Source organism: Lissotriton helveticus, chromosome 1_1 (genome assembly GCF_964261635.1).
Source record: "Lissotriton helveticus chromosome 1_1, aLisHel1.1, whole genome shotgun sequence".
In the NCBI taxonomy this organism is placed as follows: Eukaryota; Metazoa; Chordata; class Amphibia; order Caudata; family Salamandridae; genus Lissotriton; species Lissotriton helveticus.
Window position 1 is genome coordinate 156,261,233 of NC_136057.1, and position 17,331 is coordinate 156,278,563.

At 44.8% G+C, this 17,331-nt stretch overlaps 1 protein-coding gene across 7 annotated transcripts in view; it reads left to right on the top strand.

The window, feature by feature from the left end:
- Positions 1 to 17,331, top strand: part of SZT2 (SZT2 subunit of KICSTOR complex) — an 804,663-nt gene that overhangs the window by 139,990 nt on the left and 647,342 nt on the right. For all 7 annotated transcript variants that reach the window (XM_078659317.1, XM_078659363.1, XM_078659315.1 and 4 more), the window contains exon 15: positions 3,159 to 3,364. In XM_078659317.1, the coding sequence (XP_078515443.1) occupies positions 3,159 to 3,364 (206 nt within the window). The remainder of the gene's footprint in view (positions 1 to 3,158; positions 3,365 to 17,331) is intronic.

Consider the following 17,331-nt stretch of genomic DNA (forward strand, 5'->3'; position numbering starts at 1 on the left):
ACTGCAACTGGCTTTTGACATCAAACAATGGCAATCAGATATGGGGTGATAATAACTAAGTCCATCCCAGCAGATCTCTGATCCATGTCTTCCTCCAACCTACGCCTGCCCAGGATCATAAACATTAAACTTAAACAAAATATCTCAGAATGGACAACTCAGTGAAGTAATCAGCTAAGCAGGCTATGAACATAAGAAATACCATAAAGGGGTCTTTAGAGATGCTCAAAGCTGCCACTGAAAACAATGAACTTTGCGCCGGTCTCTCACAGTTCTTCATCCATCATAATTCTAAGCGTTGCATTCCATGACACGATAACGCACCTCGTGGTCCTCACGTTTGACATGGAAACACTTCCCACAAAGACAACATCCTTCGAACCACTCACCATACATGGTGTAGGGTGCTACCCATGTAAGCAATCTCTTCGGTGCCTCATATGGGGGATAATAAGCACTATATAAGTGTTGCAATACAATACAACTAACCTCTGTATATGGGAGAGCTTTCCTCCAAGCACCCAGCCCACCCAACACTTATTGGACAACTAGGTCTTAATAATAACAGCCTCTGGGGTTTGTCTTCTCACAGGTAGCATCAAGCATGCGTAAAATAAGAGTTCCTGCACAGTAGAAGTATGCCTCAAAGTCAGACAATTATAGAGTCCCCATTGAGCAAAATTTAGCCTCTCTCGAATCTGCCTTCCTGCCAGGATTACGTATCATAATTGACAGACATTACCTGGCAATTTTCTGTAAGTGAGGCTACTCTCTCACCTCCTGCCCTGTCCTCCACTGGTTTTCAGTGAGGGGTGATGGAGACTTGGCTGCGTCTCTGAGATGCGTCTTGAAAGGGTTACTTAGGTCTCTGTTCTCCCATTTCTTTCAAAGCAGTCTTCAGGCTCTGTCTTGAAGATGATGTTAGCTGTGGTGTCCCTGTCGTCTGAGGGGCTGAGCTTCTATTTCGGTTGATTCGATCGGGGCTTCTGGTGGTTGAGTTGTATCCATATACATGGCATCCAGTAAAGCCAGGAATTGTTCCAAATCATCCTGTTCATTCTTTATTTGTGACATGAATTATGAGCAACACTGTGAATGGTTCCAATAAACCCTATTAATTGTCCAATTTTTTTGATGCATTTACTCTTCCATTATGCAGAAATACTTGAGAGCACTGCCTCTTAGAGTTCCTGCTAATGTACTTACGACCTCTGTAACCTCTGCTTCATGATTGTTGAGTAGGAGGCAACCACCTCTGTTCGGGCACAATTTCATGCTGCGTTGTTTGTTGCATGGCACTCTCCATTGTACGCTCTATCAGGTTCATCCCCTTGTTAATGCCGCAGTCAGAGCATGCACTTCTGTCTCCCAATAATCATAATTCGCTTTAGCTCCATCGATGCAGGTGCAGTGTTCATGGCCATCACCTCACCCCTTCACTGTATTCCTCGTCCATTAAGAAGCACCCACCCACCCAGGACCACTGAATCCTTGCATATTCCCCTGGTAGCACACCTAGTTATGGCCAAAGTATAAAAGCTGTGCCTGCCTTGATCGTACCACTCACGTCTTTGCTTCTGCCCTCTAAACGGTTGGGCCTGACCGCCTCACAGTGGCCAATAGATGTTTGGGTGAATTATTCAGGGCACAACGTGTGGCTACCATCCTACAGAGCTCCCCTTCTGGATCCTGAGCAGGATCTCCGAAGCAGGACGTTTTCTACTAGTAGTGTCAGGCCTCCCATCCTATTTGCCATAGGTCTACAGGACTGCCTCATCATATGCACCATCCCCTCAGTAGAACATGTTGGTGCCCTTGCACACCGGCGGTACCTCCCTCTGACCTTGAGGTGCCTTGAGGCCCAGGGACAGAGGATTTTAAAATTAGGTGTTGGGTATTAAGTTTCTTAGCTCTTTGGCCCCACACTACCTCCCTGAGAAGCCTTGGACTCCTCGCTACCCTGAGAGTCAAGCACAAGAAGGGTTGTTTACCCAGTTTGCTGAATCATTGTAGGATGTACCGAAGGGCACCAGTGGCTAACTAACTCTCACCATCTGACTGCCCCGTGGCTCACCGAGCTGGTTCTGACCTGCATGTTTTGGTTTGTTATATTGAATGCATCCGTAGGGTGTTTGTAGAAGATTTTCCCCACAGAGACAGCTTTAGGTATCTCACCCATGACTGACAAGGGCTCATTGAAATCAATCTAAATGTAGTTTATCTGCCGGAACCTACAGGCTTATGACACTAATATTAAATAATCTACTCTTTGACTGAACAGTGATATTAACTCATATCCTCAGTCCACTGCGTTTCAAATGTGCATCTAGGATTGTCGATATCTGAGGGCCCAAAAACAATCCTCCTATCCACTTCTGGTGATCGTAGAGCAACTGCAAAAAGCAAGCACATTTTCATCATCTCTGGGCTTATACACTTCAAGATTTTAACTTTGCATACAATTTGATGTAATACTTGAATTACCTGTACAGTGAATGTCTCAAACCATGCTCTTCTTAGCCTTTTCCTCGTTCTGATTTGTTTGCAAGCAGGAACAGCGTGACTGAGTAAGTTGTCTGAGCGCAAATGAACAAACGATATAGATATTTTCTAGAATTGACATTTGAAAATTAAAAATTGTCAGCAGAGTAAGCAGATGAATCCTCAAATCGTCCAAATATGTCAGGTCATCTATTACGATGAACTTGTATAACCACAAGCCTTCCCTGTCTGACCTTTCACGCATTCCTTTGTCCTCCCTGCTCCTATTCCCTTTTATTCTTCCCTTGCATTGAAGCGTCTTTTTTTGTTGGTTGTCTTCTTTGCATCTGCTTAACTGTTTGCAGGTAACCCCTCTGCTCCCTCTTTTCTCTCTGTTGCTTGCTGCTCCCAAACTCAATCCCCTGATTTGTCTTCTCGATTTATGCATCACTCTGCTTCTCATCTCTGTGCTCATGATGTTAGTGGATCTGGCCTCAGCATCAGGATGCTACATCTTTTCCCACTCCCCTCTGTTAAACTTTAGTCAGTGCCTTCTGCTGGGATTTCAAACTCATTGGTCTGTAGATCTCAAACTAACTTGCAGGTCTAACCTTTGTTGTTTGTAGAGATTATCCTTCTTCTCATTCATTGCCTCCTTCCTTCCCTCCTGTGTTCAGATTGTGGAGATCCTTCGGATACAGATACTGAAGCTGCGCTTCCCCCACCGTGTTCAAAGTAAGGAGGCCACACCAAAGGTCAAGAGGAAAGTGTTTGGGAGCAGCTCTCCCTCCAAGTCCCCTCCACTGCCCGGTACTCCTCCTGCCTTCTCAGATCGACCTTGCCTTGTTGTGCTGCAGAAACCATTGGAAAAACTACTGATCAGGTTGGTTTTATCAAATGTATAATAAGCAAGTTCGAACTTGGGTTGGTCATGAAGGGCTTGAAACCTACAGTGTTTGTCCAGGTTCTTGGAATTACGTGTTGCACGGAAGCCTCTTGGAGACACTTTTGAGTAAGTGGGAAGTTAATGCCATGTGTCCTCCATTTAAAGAATTGGTCCATGAGTGACTGGTGAGGAGAAGGCTCACCATGGTGGTTGAGGGCTGGTTAGCTGCTTTGTGTTATCCCCACCTTGTCAGTGTTCTGCCACTGAACCTTACCGTTATTTATCCACAACAACAAGCAGGTTGAGTTAACTCCTTCCATAGAACCAACAAGTAACCAATGAAGGTAAAGACAGCAGTTCAAGTCAGGCAGTCCTAATATGGTGCACCAAGGAAAGAGAACAAATCAGAACACCGGAACACAGCAGCTAAATGCTGCATTGTAGTGAGAGGCTAGAACATGGATGGAGGCAGAAGGTTTAGGAGGTTAGACATAAGGGAGAACTATAAGGGGAGAATAAATGGAAATAAGGCGGAAACCTTGAGGCGGAGCGACCTCGCATTGAAATGAGCCAAGAGTTGCGTGACAAGTACTTGTAGAGCAAAGTGGTATACTGGGGGTTGAGAGATGTAAGGAGAGGAAGAAGGGACCATGGAAGTACAAGGGGAAGTATCTAAAAGGGTATTAAGGCAGACGGAGAAAGAAAGAATAATAAGAAGGAGAGCCACGAGTTGAGAACTCAGAATGAGGGATTTTGAGTAGAAAGGAGCTAGATGGTTTGCAATCAGAGAAAGGGCAGGCATAATGTAGAATATGAAGCTATACAGAGATCAAGGGTGTGAAAAGCAAGTCTGTAGGATCAGGTGACGACGGGGTTAAAGGAGAGCAAGTTACGGAGATAGTAATCTAGAGGTCAGCGTAGGAAATTAGCTCAGATTTTAAACACTTGTGTTATTTTCTTCCTGAGCTAAAACTTCTCTCATTGCCCTGATTGCACCGTCCCTCACAACCTCTCTCAGCACGATCCACTTTCTATTTCCAATGCTGTCTAGTGCTAGGACCCCATTAATGCAGATAGTGGTCCTACCAAAACATTTTCTTTAATTTGAGACTAGACTAGAAATACTAAATCTTACATCGCTGTCCTGATGGTTGTGACTTTCTCACGGGTTTTGTTGAGGGCACCTATTAAGGGGCTTCTTTGGAAACTATTCACAGATGTTTCTGCACTCCAAATGTGTCTCTCAGACCTCCTTACTGCCTTCAGGTGCTACCCTTTCTTTTACATTCCATTATGTGAGAGCTTACCTCAGGGCTCAGTGTGGACACCATTATCTCAGCGAACTAAATGCTACATCGCAGCTCAATGTTAGAGCAAAGATATCATACCTACAAGTTGGCCATCAATGCTTCCCGGAGCAGACACAACTATTGCACAAATTGTGCTGTAAGCCACATAATTCAGTAAATAAGCTGCATGATCATAATGTGTAATCAGGGAGTAAATATACGGTCTTCAGTAAGCTACTTTTCTGCATCTTAGGATCATTATTGATAGCCATAAGTGCTTCAATATGTCCCTGTTGCATGCGTGGGCTCGGAACTCCTTTCTGTATAGTTATTTTCAGTGGAAACACCTTTGCTGGGTGTCTTTATCCATGGGTGTATGTGTAGTTATATAATGGAAATCTAGCAGAGAGGATGTTTTTCTTTTCCTGAATGTCTATAATATTGCTACAAATTGCCTATTTGGAGCTGAAATACAGCATCTGACATGTAAATCCCCTTTAAAACATTGCTTAAATGAAGGTAAAAATGCATCCTGATGGGCTATATGAAGAATAGAGAGAAAGTGCCCTCAATCCTGGGAAGGCTCCCCTACCTGCAAGGCATTGTGCTGACAGTTGCTGTCCAGAGCTAGTTCCAGTTTCTGGCTCATTAGAGAAGGATCTCTCAACAACTGAGCAGAGTCTCACCCCTTATTTTCAACATCTATTGTTGATTAGAGGGATTTTCTTTTCCTGACTTATTTTCAGACAAAATGCAATCCTTTTTCACCAAATGTCCTTTGTGTGGAACAAAGGCAGCAGTTACAGATGCCCATACGATGATCTACATTGTCTGCCTGCCTATCCTTCACTTTGTGAAAGTCAACTGCAGTTGTAAAAACAAAAGTGTTAGAGAACACATAGCATCAAGCTCAGGGCTATTATGCAGGACATGAGGTCAGAGTAAGAGAGGAAAAAAAAGAAAAGGCTATAAAGATCAGTTTCCCAGCCAGGCTCTTTAAGTGTGCCACCTTTTAAAGAGTCCCTCAGAGAGTGATCTAAAGAAAAGAGGTCCAGTGGCAGAGATGAGCTTCAGCACCATTTTGGACATCCTGGAACGTTGACCCTCAAATCTTCGCGTCACTGTCTAGAGGATCTGCGCCATGTTTTCTGTCAAAGTATGAATCAACAAGACTTCAACATCGAGACATTCAAAATGGACAGTGATAATCACACATTTGCCATCAAAAGAAACCTCATGGCCATTTCACCTTGACCTACTTGCCATCAACAGCAAGCCCAGATCGACATCAATACGTTTGCTGTGAACGTCAAAGAAACCTAGATCGACATCTGTACATTTTCCATTGACATCACAGAGGTCTCGAGTGTCCTTATCTCCAGTGCTGTCGAAGGTGTGGACACTGTCACCATATCTTCAATTTTAGCATTCCTCAGAGTGTCACCTGTGAGCAGTCAAAGCCTTCTCCAAATAAAGGTAGAAGAGATTGCTGTTGCTCCTTTTGGTTACTCTAGAATGGTTATGAAACCAGATCCAGCTCCACTTCCACATCTCCTGCGGAGACTGACTATAACATTTGATGATCTGATCGAGAATCCTCCAAGACCTCTGCATCTCTCACCGCCAAGAAATGCCTCCAAAGCAAAGCCCGTGTTTCAACTGAGAAAATGGAAGCCTTCCAAACAGGATCTCCATAGTACGCCTGTCAGTAAGTGACGTAGACCATATTCACAATCGAGATATCCTTAATCTGACTCCGCATGTTCCTGGTATTCCAACATCACCAGCTCATTCTCCATTCAGTCTCTCCCGCGGACAATATTTTAACATTCCACAAGAACGGCAAAACAGAATATCCTTTGGGAAACACCGCAACCAACAGCGTGCGTCCAACTGTAGAACCTTCAACCAAGCGCAGCGCCCTAACCAATTATGCCGAGGATATTACAGAAGAGAAAAAGCGACAGTCAAGGCGGTGACACCCCGCCTTTCAAGAAAATCAAACCATCCCAGCAATTCCCAGACTACCTCGGTGGGGATCCTAAGCTAAATTCAGTTATAGTCACTCCAGTCAGCTGAAAGCATGCATCTGCACCTTACCCAGCTACTCCACCTGTAAGAGACAGCAAGAGGTGGGACCCAACAGGATGGAAAATGTGTGGCACGGCCTCCACACACTTATAGAACACCAGCTCTACAGCTCTCCTGGTTATAGATATATATGGGGCGGCATGAAATATTTTGTCTCCGACTTAGCAAAACATTGTTAACATGATTTCATGAATATTCTTAAGCAAGGATAATTATCTCCAACCAGGTAAGTAGTACAGCCGTAGACTCTGATGAGCTTGCCTCAAACAGCTCTTGTGACAGAATTTCCTTGAGAAAAGCTTCATGGCTACCATCCTTAAAGCCTGATGTGCAGCTGAAAATTGTGAACTTGGCTTTTTCAGGTTTGGCACTCTTCGGACAACATACCGAAGAAGAGATGCTTTGTTTGAAGAATGGGTCAGAAACTCTAAAAGCAGTTGGACTGCAAGAACAAAAAAAGTTCTTTAGCTAACAATACAGGTCCAAGGAGAGAGAGTGCTTTAATTAGCATGTTCAATTCCTGAGTAGTCATATCAGCCTCAGCAACACTAGAGGCAATCGCAAACTCCGCCGTACCTTAAGATGTATAAAAACGGACCACTCCCCCAAAGAACAAAAGCTGCCAAAGGTAGGAACTCATCTGGAAACCAATAGTGATGGCCTAGCACCCCCACTACAGTTACCCAGTCCTGTAGGAGAAGTGGGGACAACTTACCTGGAAGAGTGGAAACTAATAACCTCCGGCAAATAAGTTCAGAACATCATACAACGAGGATATTACATTTGTTTCAGGACAATTTCAACCCTCCCTCCTGCCCCCCCAACAAACATCAGCTATCAAGTGATAGAAATAGTTCCATAGACATGCAGAATAAGGGAGTTTAAGGGAGTATTGTCTGATCCTAAAGAAAAACCAGACGAGGCACTATAGAATGATATTATATCACCAAATAGAGATTCAGGATGCTGGCTCTTCATCAAATCTTGGCTATGCTCCATAAACATTTCGGAAACTTACTTTTTCATTGTTGTATCATAGCATCACAGGAAATTTCTGAGATTTCTGGTGGTAGGCAAACAATAATAATACGCTATGCTACGTTTTGGCCTAAAATTGGCCAAACCAACCGTGCCAAAGTTCTCAAAGTGCATGGTAATCGAGACAGCCTATCTAAGGAGGAAGGTGATATTTGTTCATCCCTACCTCGATGACTGGCTAATAAAAGACTCTCCTCTGAATGCAGCACAGGACTTTCAAACCACAGCCATGCTGGTTTCTAAGTTGGGTCTTCAAATCAACATGGACAAGTCAATACTGAAACCAGTGCAAAGTCTTAGCTATCTAGGAGCAAAGGTGGACATGTTAAATTGAAGAGTGTATCCTTCGGAGAAGAGAGTATTATCCATACAGAGAAAATGCATGGAGCTGAGACATGCCAACAATCCAACAGCTAACACCAAGTTGCCTCACCTAGGATCCATGTCCTCCTGCATATGCAGCTCAAGGCTATTAATGAAACACCCTCCCCCTCCATCCCCTCCATCCCCCCATCCCCCAATCCGAGCAAATTTCAGACGTGCAACTGTCCCTGTTACTGCAAGAGGTGAGTGAATTACTTTCCAGAGGTACCAGCTAGAGTGTACTGAGCTTAAATGGAGGAGAAGGTTGCTATTCTTGCTATATTCTTGTCCCAAAGTAGGATGGGAGTCTCAGGCCTATTTTGGACCTTTGGCATCTGAATGCCTGTCTGCTCCGGACCCAGGTGACTGGATGAGGTGACCTTGGACTTTCAGGACATGTATTATTGCATACCTCTCCTACAGTCCCACCAATGTTATTTGCACTTCTAGGTAGTTCAGGAGCATATTCAGTTTGTTGGCTCCCTTTTGGCCTAACCAACGCAGTTTGCTGTTCATAAAAGTGATGGCGGCGGTTGCTGCCCTCCTTTGGAGGTCGGGTATACCAGCCTTCCCCATACTTGACGACTGGCTGTTGAACGTTGGTTCACCAGTGACTCGAAGACCACCTTCAGACAATGACTAACATTATAACAAAATTGACGTTCACTGTCAATGAACCCAAGTTGCACCTGACACCTTTGCAGAGGAGACAGTGCAGTTCCAGGCCTTACCTCCAAGTCAAGTCCAAGACATTCGGGCTGTGATCCCGATTTTGCAGCCTTGGCCTGGATCACATTAATAGCAGTTCTCCTTGTAAGCTGCTCCAGGTGGCGCTTGCAGGTTCTGAAATGGAATCTAAAGTAGGCCCAGCATCCAAGAAATCTTCCAGATGTCATCCAGATTCTGGAGGAGACTACTCACGATCTACAGGTATGGTGATTTGACTGTAATTGAGTTCTGCCGCAGGCCTTTCTCTCCTCCCCACCCAGAGCTGACGGTGATGAAGGATGCATTCCTGTTGGGCTGGGGAAGTTATCTAAGGAAGTGGAGATTGCGGCACTCTGATCTCCATCGAAAAGCCGGCTCCACTGCAGTCTGTACCAATTGCGGGCTGTTTGTCTGGCTCTTACGCATTTCCTGCTACCCAGTTTCAATGCCATGTGGAACTGCAGCAAGTAGGATGAAATGGAGACTTGGTTCCTGTGCTAGGAGGCTCTGTGCATCTGGGGGTGGTTGAAGCGCCAGAGCATCTTGCTAAAACCAAGTGGCAGGATCCCTGAATGCCATTGATTACGAGCTGAGCAGGCAGCGTCTGGCAGACCATATCTTCTACGTATCTTATGGATATACCCAACGTTTACAGGATTAGACCCCCCCCCCCTAAACCTATAACACAAGAACGTCGTTCAGTGTGCTATGTATGAAGAAGGGGGATCTGGTTTAATGCATACCTCCTCTTCTTGTTTCATGGAGGGAAAAGTGCTTTCTGGTAATCATAACAGTGGCCCTCCCAGGGACACAGTGGTATTCAGGAAACACATTTGTCGTGCCTAGATTGTCACATTCAAGCATCTTTACTACTAACGACAAAATGTATGTTTAAAAATATTTATTGTAATATTCTTGGACTTAATACATGTACTGTGACCACAAGACATATGAAGCAGATTGTTATTAGCATGGTTACTATGAGAGTGAACATTTCTATCATGGCTCTCAAAACTAGGTTTCCAATTCCTTTACTCACTCATATCTCTGCTTTGCGATCATGTAAAATAAACCAACGTTGCCTGCAGAGGAAGTGTTATAATGGTTGCACTGCGTACCTGCACAGAGCGTGCCTTTGTGTTATCAGACCTTCAGCCGGCAGGACAAGGAGGAGGGAGGCTTCTGTTAGCAGAGTTCAGCTAAACTTGGCTTCCAACCCATTGGCCCAACCTTGGCCCAGAAACGGCAGCAGCCAGTAATCTGGAATCTGACTTGGTTCTGGACAGCTCAGGTATGAAGACCTCTAGCAACTGAATGGATGAATCTTAGTCTTTATATAATAAACTGACTACTGTGTAATCAAACTGCTTTTGAATGACAAGCGAGGCAGAAACGCAGTGGAGAAATCCAGCCAGAACCAGTATTCTTTACGGAAGAGGTGTGGCGCCGCGGCCAGGGCGACTGACTCCGGAATCTGGGGATCACGGTTCGATCCCTTGCTCTGGCGGCAGATTAGTCCAGCACCATGTGACTCTGGGCAATAGCTTGCTTAATCTTCCCGACTGCCCCCAGCGCCTAGAGACCCTAACGGGTGATTGTGCGCTTTACAAATGTGGATTATTATTACCTGCATCCCCTCTGTGCACATATCATTGTTATATATCATGTGCACCAGATGAGTACCAGATGACTCTGTTTAGGGCATCTTTGCCAGACTAATTTCTCCTATTCTACTAATAAACTGTTGTTCAAGCTGAATGTGCCTTCATGTCAAGAACATATGTTAATATCTCATTTAAAGCTGACGAAGGGGAATAAATAAAGTTAGGCTAACACATTTCAAAATGGAGTCTGTGTCAGGAATTTATATCAACAGGTGACAGCTACATGACAAGCTGATGCAGGGCATCCTCCAGCAGTGGCGAGAACCTTGGCTAAATAATTTTGCTACCGTCAACAACACGCAATGTTGACATTTTTGTACGTCGGAGTTTCTGCACTTTCATTACAAGATGTGTTCCTGCTGGAATGGAACATGACACTTATGTATGCCTTCCAGCCCCTGCCTCTCTTACTCCAAGTTCTGAAAAAGATAAAGAATGACTTGGCCAAAGTCATTCTAGTGGCTCTGGATTGGGTCAGGAGAGTATGGTACCCAGAACTTGTGGGCATGAGCATTCGTACTCCAATCAAGGTGCCACTTCATGAGTATCTTCTGTCACAGCAACAGGACAGGGTTCTTCACCCCAATATGTGCAATCCACATCTACATGCTTGGTGATTGAGCAGTGGCAAATTATTGCTTTATATCCGCCTCATGAAGTAGTGGATGCATCTTTACCGCCTGGCAACCTTTCACAAAATCGATATTGTATTGTGGTATTGTGGTATACTTATATAGCGCAACCTGTCACCACCAAGGGCATCCTGGCGCTTTTGACCCATAATCCAGTGAAAGCAGTAGCTCAACCTGTCCTGGGAAAAAGGTAGGTTTTCAAAGCCTTTCTAAAAGCTAAGAGATCTTCAAGGCTTCTCAAGGATATTGGCAGAGAGTTCCAGAGTTTGGCCGCCGCTACTCTGAACGAACGGCCGCCCATCCTCACTCTCTGGAAGCGCGGAACTACCAATAGCCTGGAGGACGAGGAGCGCAAAGCTCGAGAAGGACAATACCAGGCAAACATTCGCCGCAAAGGAATTGGGCCCAGGCCATGGATAGCCCTGAACACAATACACGCTGCCTTGTAGCGCACCCGCAAATGGACCGGCAGCCAATGAAGTTCTCGCAGCGCTGCCGTAGAAGAGCTATGGTAGGGGCGAGAGAGGGCGAGTTTGGCAGCAATGTTTTGCACCCTTTGCAGCTTGCCCAGAAGTGTTACCGGGGCCTCCAGAAGCAGTGCGTTACAATAGTCAAGTCGACTTAGGATGGTACAACGCACTACTTCTGGTCTGGCTTGCTCAGGGAGAAGGGGTAGAACCTTACGCAGCATACGGATCAGCATCATACATGTGGAGGTGGTCTTATTTACATGTAGATCTAGCTGCAGGTTAGGCCCAAAAATAACGCCCAGATTGCGTGCCGATTGTGCGGCTGACACTGTCTCTGAAAAGGATGGAGGCCAAAAGTCAGCTGGGAGATCTCGGGGAACTCGGTCAGTGGAGCAATACAGGACCTCAGTCTTGGTTCCGTTGAACTGTAGCGAGTTCAGACGGAGCCATTCCGCTGTAGCCTGCATGCACCGATGAAAGGTCTCCAATGTGACTGCATCCTGTCCCTCCAGGGAAAAAACCAGCTGGGTATCATCCGCATAATTAAATACGGAGATACCAAATGATTTAATGAGCTGGACTAGAGGGCGGAGGTAGACATTAAAGAGTATAGGGCTGATGGCTGAGCCCTGAGGTACTCCTTGTCCCACTCTCCGCTCCTCTGAACTGAAGGGGGGTAACGAAACCCGTTGCTGACGGCAGTCCAAGTAGGAGATTACCCAGTCCCTGGCCCTGTCTTTGACCCCGCATTCTTCCAGCCTAGAGATCAAGGTGGGATGACTGACCGTGTCGAACGCGGCCGACATGTCGAGCAGCACCAAAAATGCTGCCCGACCACTGTCGACTCGCGCCCGCAGATTGTCTAACACGGTCACCAACGCGGATTCCGTCCCGTGCGCTGGGCGAAAGCCGAATTGCATCTCATCCAACCATATATGCCGGGCACTGGGACAAATTTGTTGATGGGTGTGTCGCTCTTAAGATTGATCCCTTACAAGCAAAACTGTCAAATGTCGTTTTGTGTGGTTTTGCTTTGGCACAGCAAGGCCTTGCAATGGGCATCATTAAAGGTTATTTGTCTGTCCTTTCGCCTTTCTGTATTTATGAGACCAACCATCTTTGTTTAACTCATCGGTTGTGATGAGATTTATTAAATGTTTCACATGAATGTTCCCTCCCTTGTCGTCTGTGATGCTATACTGTGACCTTAACTTGGTCTTGATGTTTTTCGTTTGTATGTCCTTCACAGCTGCTCGCTGAGTCTCCTCACTTTAAAAAAATATCTTTCTTATTGTGATTACATCAGATCGTTGTGTGAGTGAACTTCAGTCACTTTCAGTGCATCCAGTCTATACCACTTTTTCCCCAGAAAAGTTGGTGTTGAGTACTCGAGTGGCATTATTTGGGCATTCCATCACTCTGCCAGCATTCTTTGCTACCCCTCACCCCATGAAATAATAAATGTTCCATTGGCTGCTCCCCAATAGGGGTTTGAGCTTTTACATTGTTTGTACCAGGGAACATACGTGTTTTGAAGGGTTCTCCAGGGTGAAATAAGGATAGGCTGTGCAGAATAGGACCCTGATTAGGTGGATAATCTTCTGCAGCAAGAACTGCTACGCATTGTCCAGGAAGTAGCTTCCACAATGTTTGAAAGTGCATTCCACCAGGGCTAAAAGCTCTAGCTGCTGAACTGGCTCTTGGAGTGCCTGTCCTCGTCATCTGCCAAGGTGTGACATAGGTATCAGTGCTCATGTTACAAAGCACCTCTGCCTTGACAGCCAGTTCTTGCTGGGGCGGCACTTTGCCTTCTTGGTCCTCCAGAACTTTTAGTCTGAGACCACTCCACAGATCCTCCACCTGGTAAATTACTGATTTGGTATCTATTCTAAGATGAGAAATTTGCAGTTTGTAGTAGCTACCAGAAGAACATGTTGCTTACCTTCAACAAAATCTCTTTCTGGCAGATTCTGCATTGCTCTTCCACCTCCCGGTCTGTGAATTTGCCTCTTTTTTGCATTTCAAAAGTTATTATTCAGTACATTAATGGCAACAATTTATAACACAAAAAGGTGACATCAATGTGCAGGGTTTGTGCTAATATGTGGCTTCCTGGGAGGTAGAGAGCCAACGCGGAGTCGCACGGTGCCACTTTGCAGCACATGGGAGCACTGTTGAAGAAATGTTTCTGGATCCAGTCTGGTACCTAGGCGGTATTCCAAGGGGAGGAATCTGCACTTAGATTGAGCATCCACCAGTAAGAATGTTACAGTAATTAACTTGTTCTTCTGCAACTTTGGACTCTAATTTAAATTCATAAATCACTGTATGCATATATGATTTGCTCTCAGTAGTAAAAAAGTGCTGACTGAGAGGCAACTGCTAGTATAGTGCATTTTTTTATTTTTATTTTTTTATTATTATTTTATGCAAGGAAAAATAGCAATGGACAGTCATAATCCGATCTCGATCCCGGCCTTCTTAAAAACTTCAGGCCTATCTCCCTTCTCCCTGCTCCAGCAAAAATATTGGAGGCGCATCTCAACCTCCACCTGTCCTCTTTTCTCGATGAGTCGGGATATTTAGACAACACGCAACACGGATTCCGAAAACACCACAGCACAGAGTCCGCTCTTACCCTTGTGGTCGACAACATCCGGCGCAAAGTGGACTCTGGCCAAACTACAGTTCTGGTCCTGTTGGATCTCACGGCCGCATTCGATACCCTGTCTCCCGCCATCTTAACATCTCGGCTTAGGGAGGCAGGGGTTACTGGACCGGCCCTGAGTCTTTTGAACTCCTTTCTTCTTGAAAGGGAGCAGAGAGTAATGCTTGGGAACTACCTCTCCCCTGCCAAGTCTTTGCAATGTGGGGTGCCACAGGGGTCGGCATTGAGCCCAACCCTGTTTAACATCTATGTGGCCCCCCTTGCTAGACTAGTAAGATCGCAGGGGATGGAGGTGGTGTCCTACGCCGACGACACCCAGATCATGGTGTCTCTGGCTCATTCCTCTGTCATGACATCCGCCTCCAGCTTTAGGGTATGCATGCAGTATGTGGCAGACTGGATGACTATCAATTCCCTTAAGCTTAACGGCGAAAAGACCGAGGTACTGGTCTTTGGGAAGGACCAGGATGTTTGGTCGAGCGAGTGGTGGCCTTCTTCTCTTGGCACCTGCCCCACTCCATCCCAATCAGCCAGAAATCTTGGTGTGATATTCGACACCTCACTCTCTCTGTCCCTACAAGTTAACAGGACCGTGGCCACGTGCTGGGGTGTGATTAGGATACTTAACAGAATCCGTGGTTATCTCTCCCCCCAGGCGCGCAAACAGGTTGCAGTCGCTCTTGTTGGCTCCAGGTTAGACTATTGCAACTCTCTGTATATGGAGTCTAACAAGAGCCTCATACATCGGCTGCAAATTGTGCAGAATGCTGCTGCACGCTTTGTTTTGGCTCTTCCTAAAACATCATCTGCCACCAAGGCCAGGAAAGACCTTCATTGGCTTCCTGTGCAGCACAGAATTTCTTTTAAAATTCTCTGCTTGGCGTATAGAGCACTGACGGAGGGATCAACGAGTGCGATTAGTTCCTTACTCACTCGCTACGTTCCAACAAGAGGTCTTCGGTCCGCTGGACTTTTCCAACTTGTCGTGCCCCGCTTTAGGCTGACTAGATGGGGAGCTAGGGCCTTTTCAGTTGTTGCTCCGCAGCTTTGGAACTCCATCCCAATTGAGATAAAAACGCTACCCTCAATTGACCTGTTTAAAAAGGAACTTAAAACTTGGTTCTTCAGGAGGGCCTACCAATGACAGAATACTACATGTGGTGACGAGCTGTTATTTTATTTTATTTTTTCTTGATGTAGGCGCCTTGACGCCCACTGGGCAAAGTTTGCGCACAATAAGAATCTCTTCATTCATTCATAATTCAGCAGAGAAAATTTTGAAAATTACAAACTCAAATTCATACAAAATCTAAATCCAATCAGCAATTGGCGCCCACATTTTTTCTCCCATAACCATTCTTTTGATACCCTTAACTTTATACATAGCAGATTCAATATTATACATAAATTAAAAAAAGACGGGGGATCAGAATTAATCCAATCCCTTGTAAAACAGGCTCGGGCTACCGCCATACAAATGAAGAGAAAACGAGTCAAAGGTTTGGATCTTGAAATACCGGAGCTTAAACCAATTAACACCATTTCTGGAGTTACATCAATGTTAGTCTTTAGAATAACAGCCAAAAAACTTTCAATTTGTTTGAAAAACTCCCCAAGCTTAGGACACTGAAAAAACATATGTACTGTATCGGCTGCGTACAGCCCGCAACGATTGCACTTCGTACCAACTGTTGTGCTCCACTTAACCACTTTGCCGGGCGTGTAATAAAGATCGTGTATACACATAAAATGTTGCGACTTCATCATCCTTGTTATTAGAAATTCAGTGGCAAGATTAACAGACTCATGAACATCAACTACTGGTATCCCCAATTTACTTGCCCACTTTATTTGACAATTCTCTAAATCTTCCGGAAATTCCTGCATTAGACATGAATACAGGGTACCGATAGAGGTTTTTTTATGGAAATGTTCCAGAAGGGGGATTTTATTCATACTTGTAACTGCAACATGTGGTGAATTTTGTAAAAAGCTGCGAATTTGTAAAAACTTAAAGAAATCATTCTTATTTAAGGAGTATTTAATCTGTAACTCCTGAAAGGCCGCAAAGTGGCCATCGAAAAACAAATCCCCTAAATAGCATACTCCTTTCTGCTTCCACCTAATGGCAGATAAGTCACAAAAAATGGCGGAGGGCAATAAGCCAGAAGCGGCAAAGGGTGTGTACGCATTTAGTTTAGTTAATCCCAAATACTTTCGAACCTTTTGCCACACACCGAATGCTGCTTTCAGAGTCTTGAACTCTTTTTTTTATAATAGCTGGGTTCAACAACTCTGAGAAAACAAGCTTTCATTCCTTCTCCCATAAACAACTCAAAAATTGAAGGGGTGTTACACTCGGGAATTCGAGCTCTGACCCCAATTATCAATGGGCTAATACCCTGAAGAGTCGCTGCAATATAATAAAACAAAAAGTATGGGACATTCCAACCACCACAGTCCTTATTAAGGATCATCTTTTTAAGAGCTTTCCGCTGTCTTTTGTAACCCCACAAAAACCTGGATGTCGCCCTTTCTAAATTTTTAAAACTAGAAGAAGGAAATTCCAAAGGTATTGTGCGGTACATGTATAATACCTCAGGTAGGATTAGCATTTTTAAAACATTGACTCTACCATGTAAAGATGGATGTAAATGATCTAGATGCTCTATCATAAAGTTAATTTTAGCCAAGAGTGGATTAATATTTAATTCTGGAATACCGGAAATCGGAAGCGAGATTTTAATTCCAAGATACGGGACTTCCGACACTGGAGAAATGCTGACCAGAGGGTTGTCACCAGAGCATAGAATCTGTGTTTTCGCAAGATTAAGTTTGTACCCTGAAAAGTATCCAAACTGTAGCGCTAAATCATTGATTGCTGGTACCCCTGTCTGAACATCGGTTGTAACGACAACAATGTCATCGGCATATGCCAATCCTCTGTAGTTTACATTTGCCAGACAAATTGGTTGTATTCGTTCCTCCAAATTAAGACGATTAATTAAAGGATCAATATAAAGTGCGAAAAGTAAAGGGGA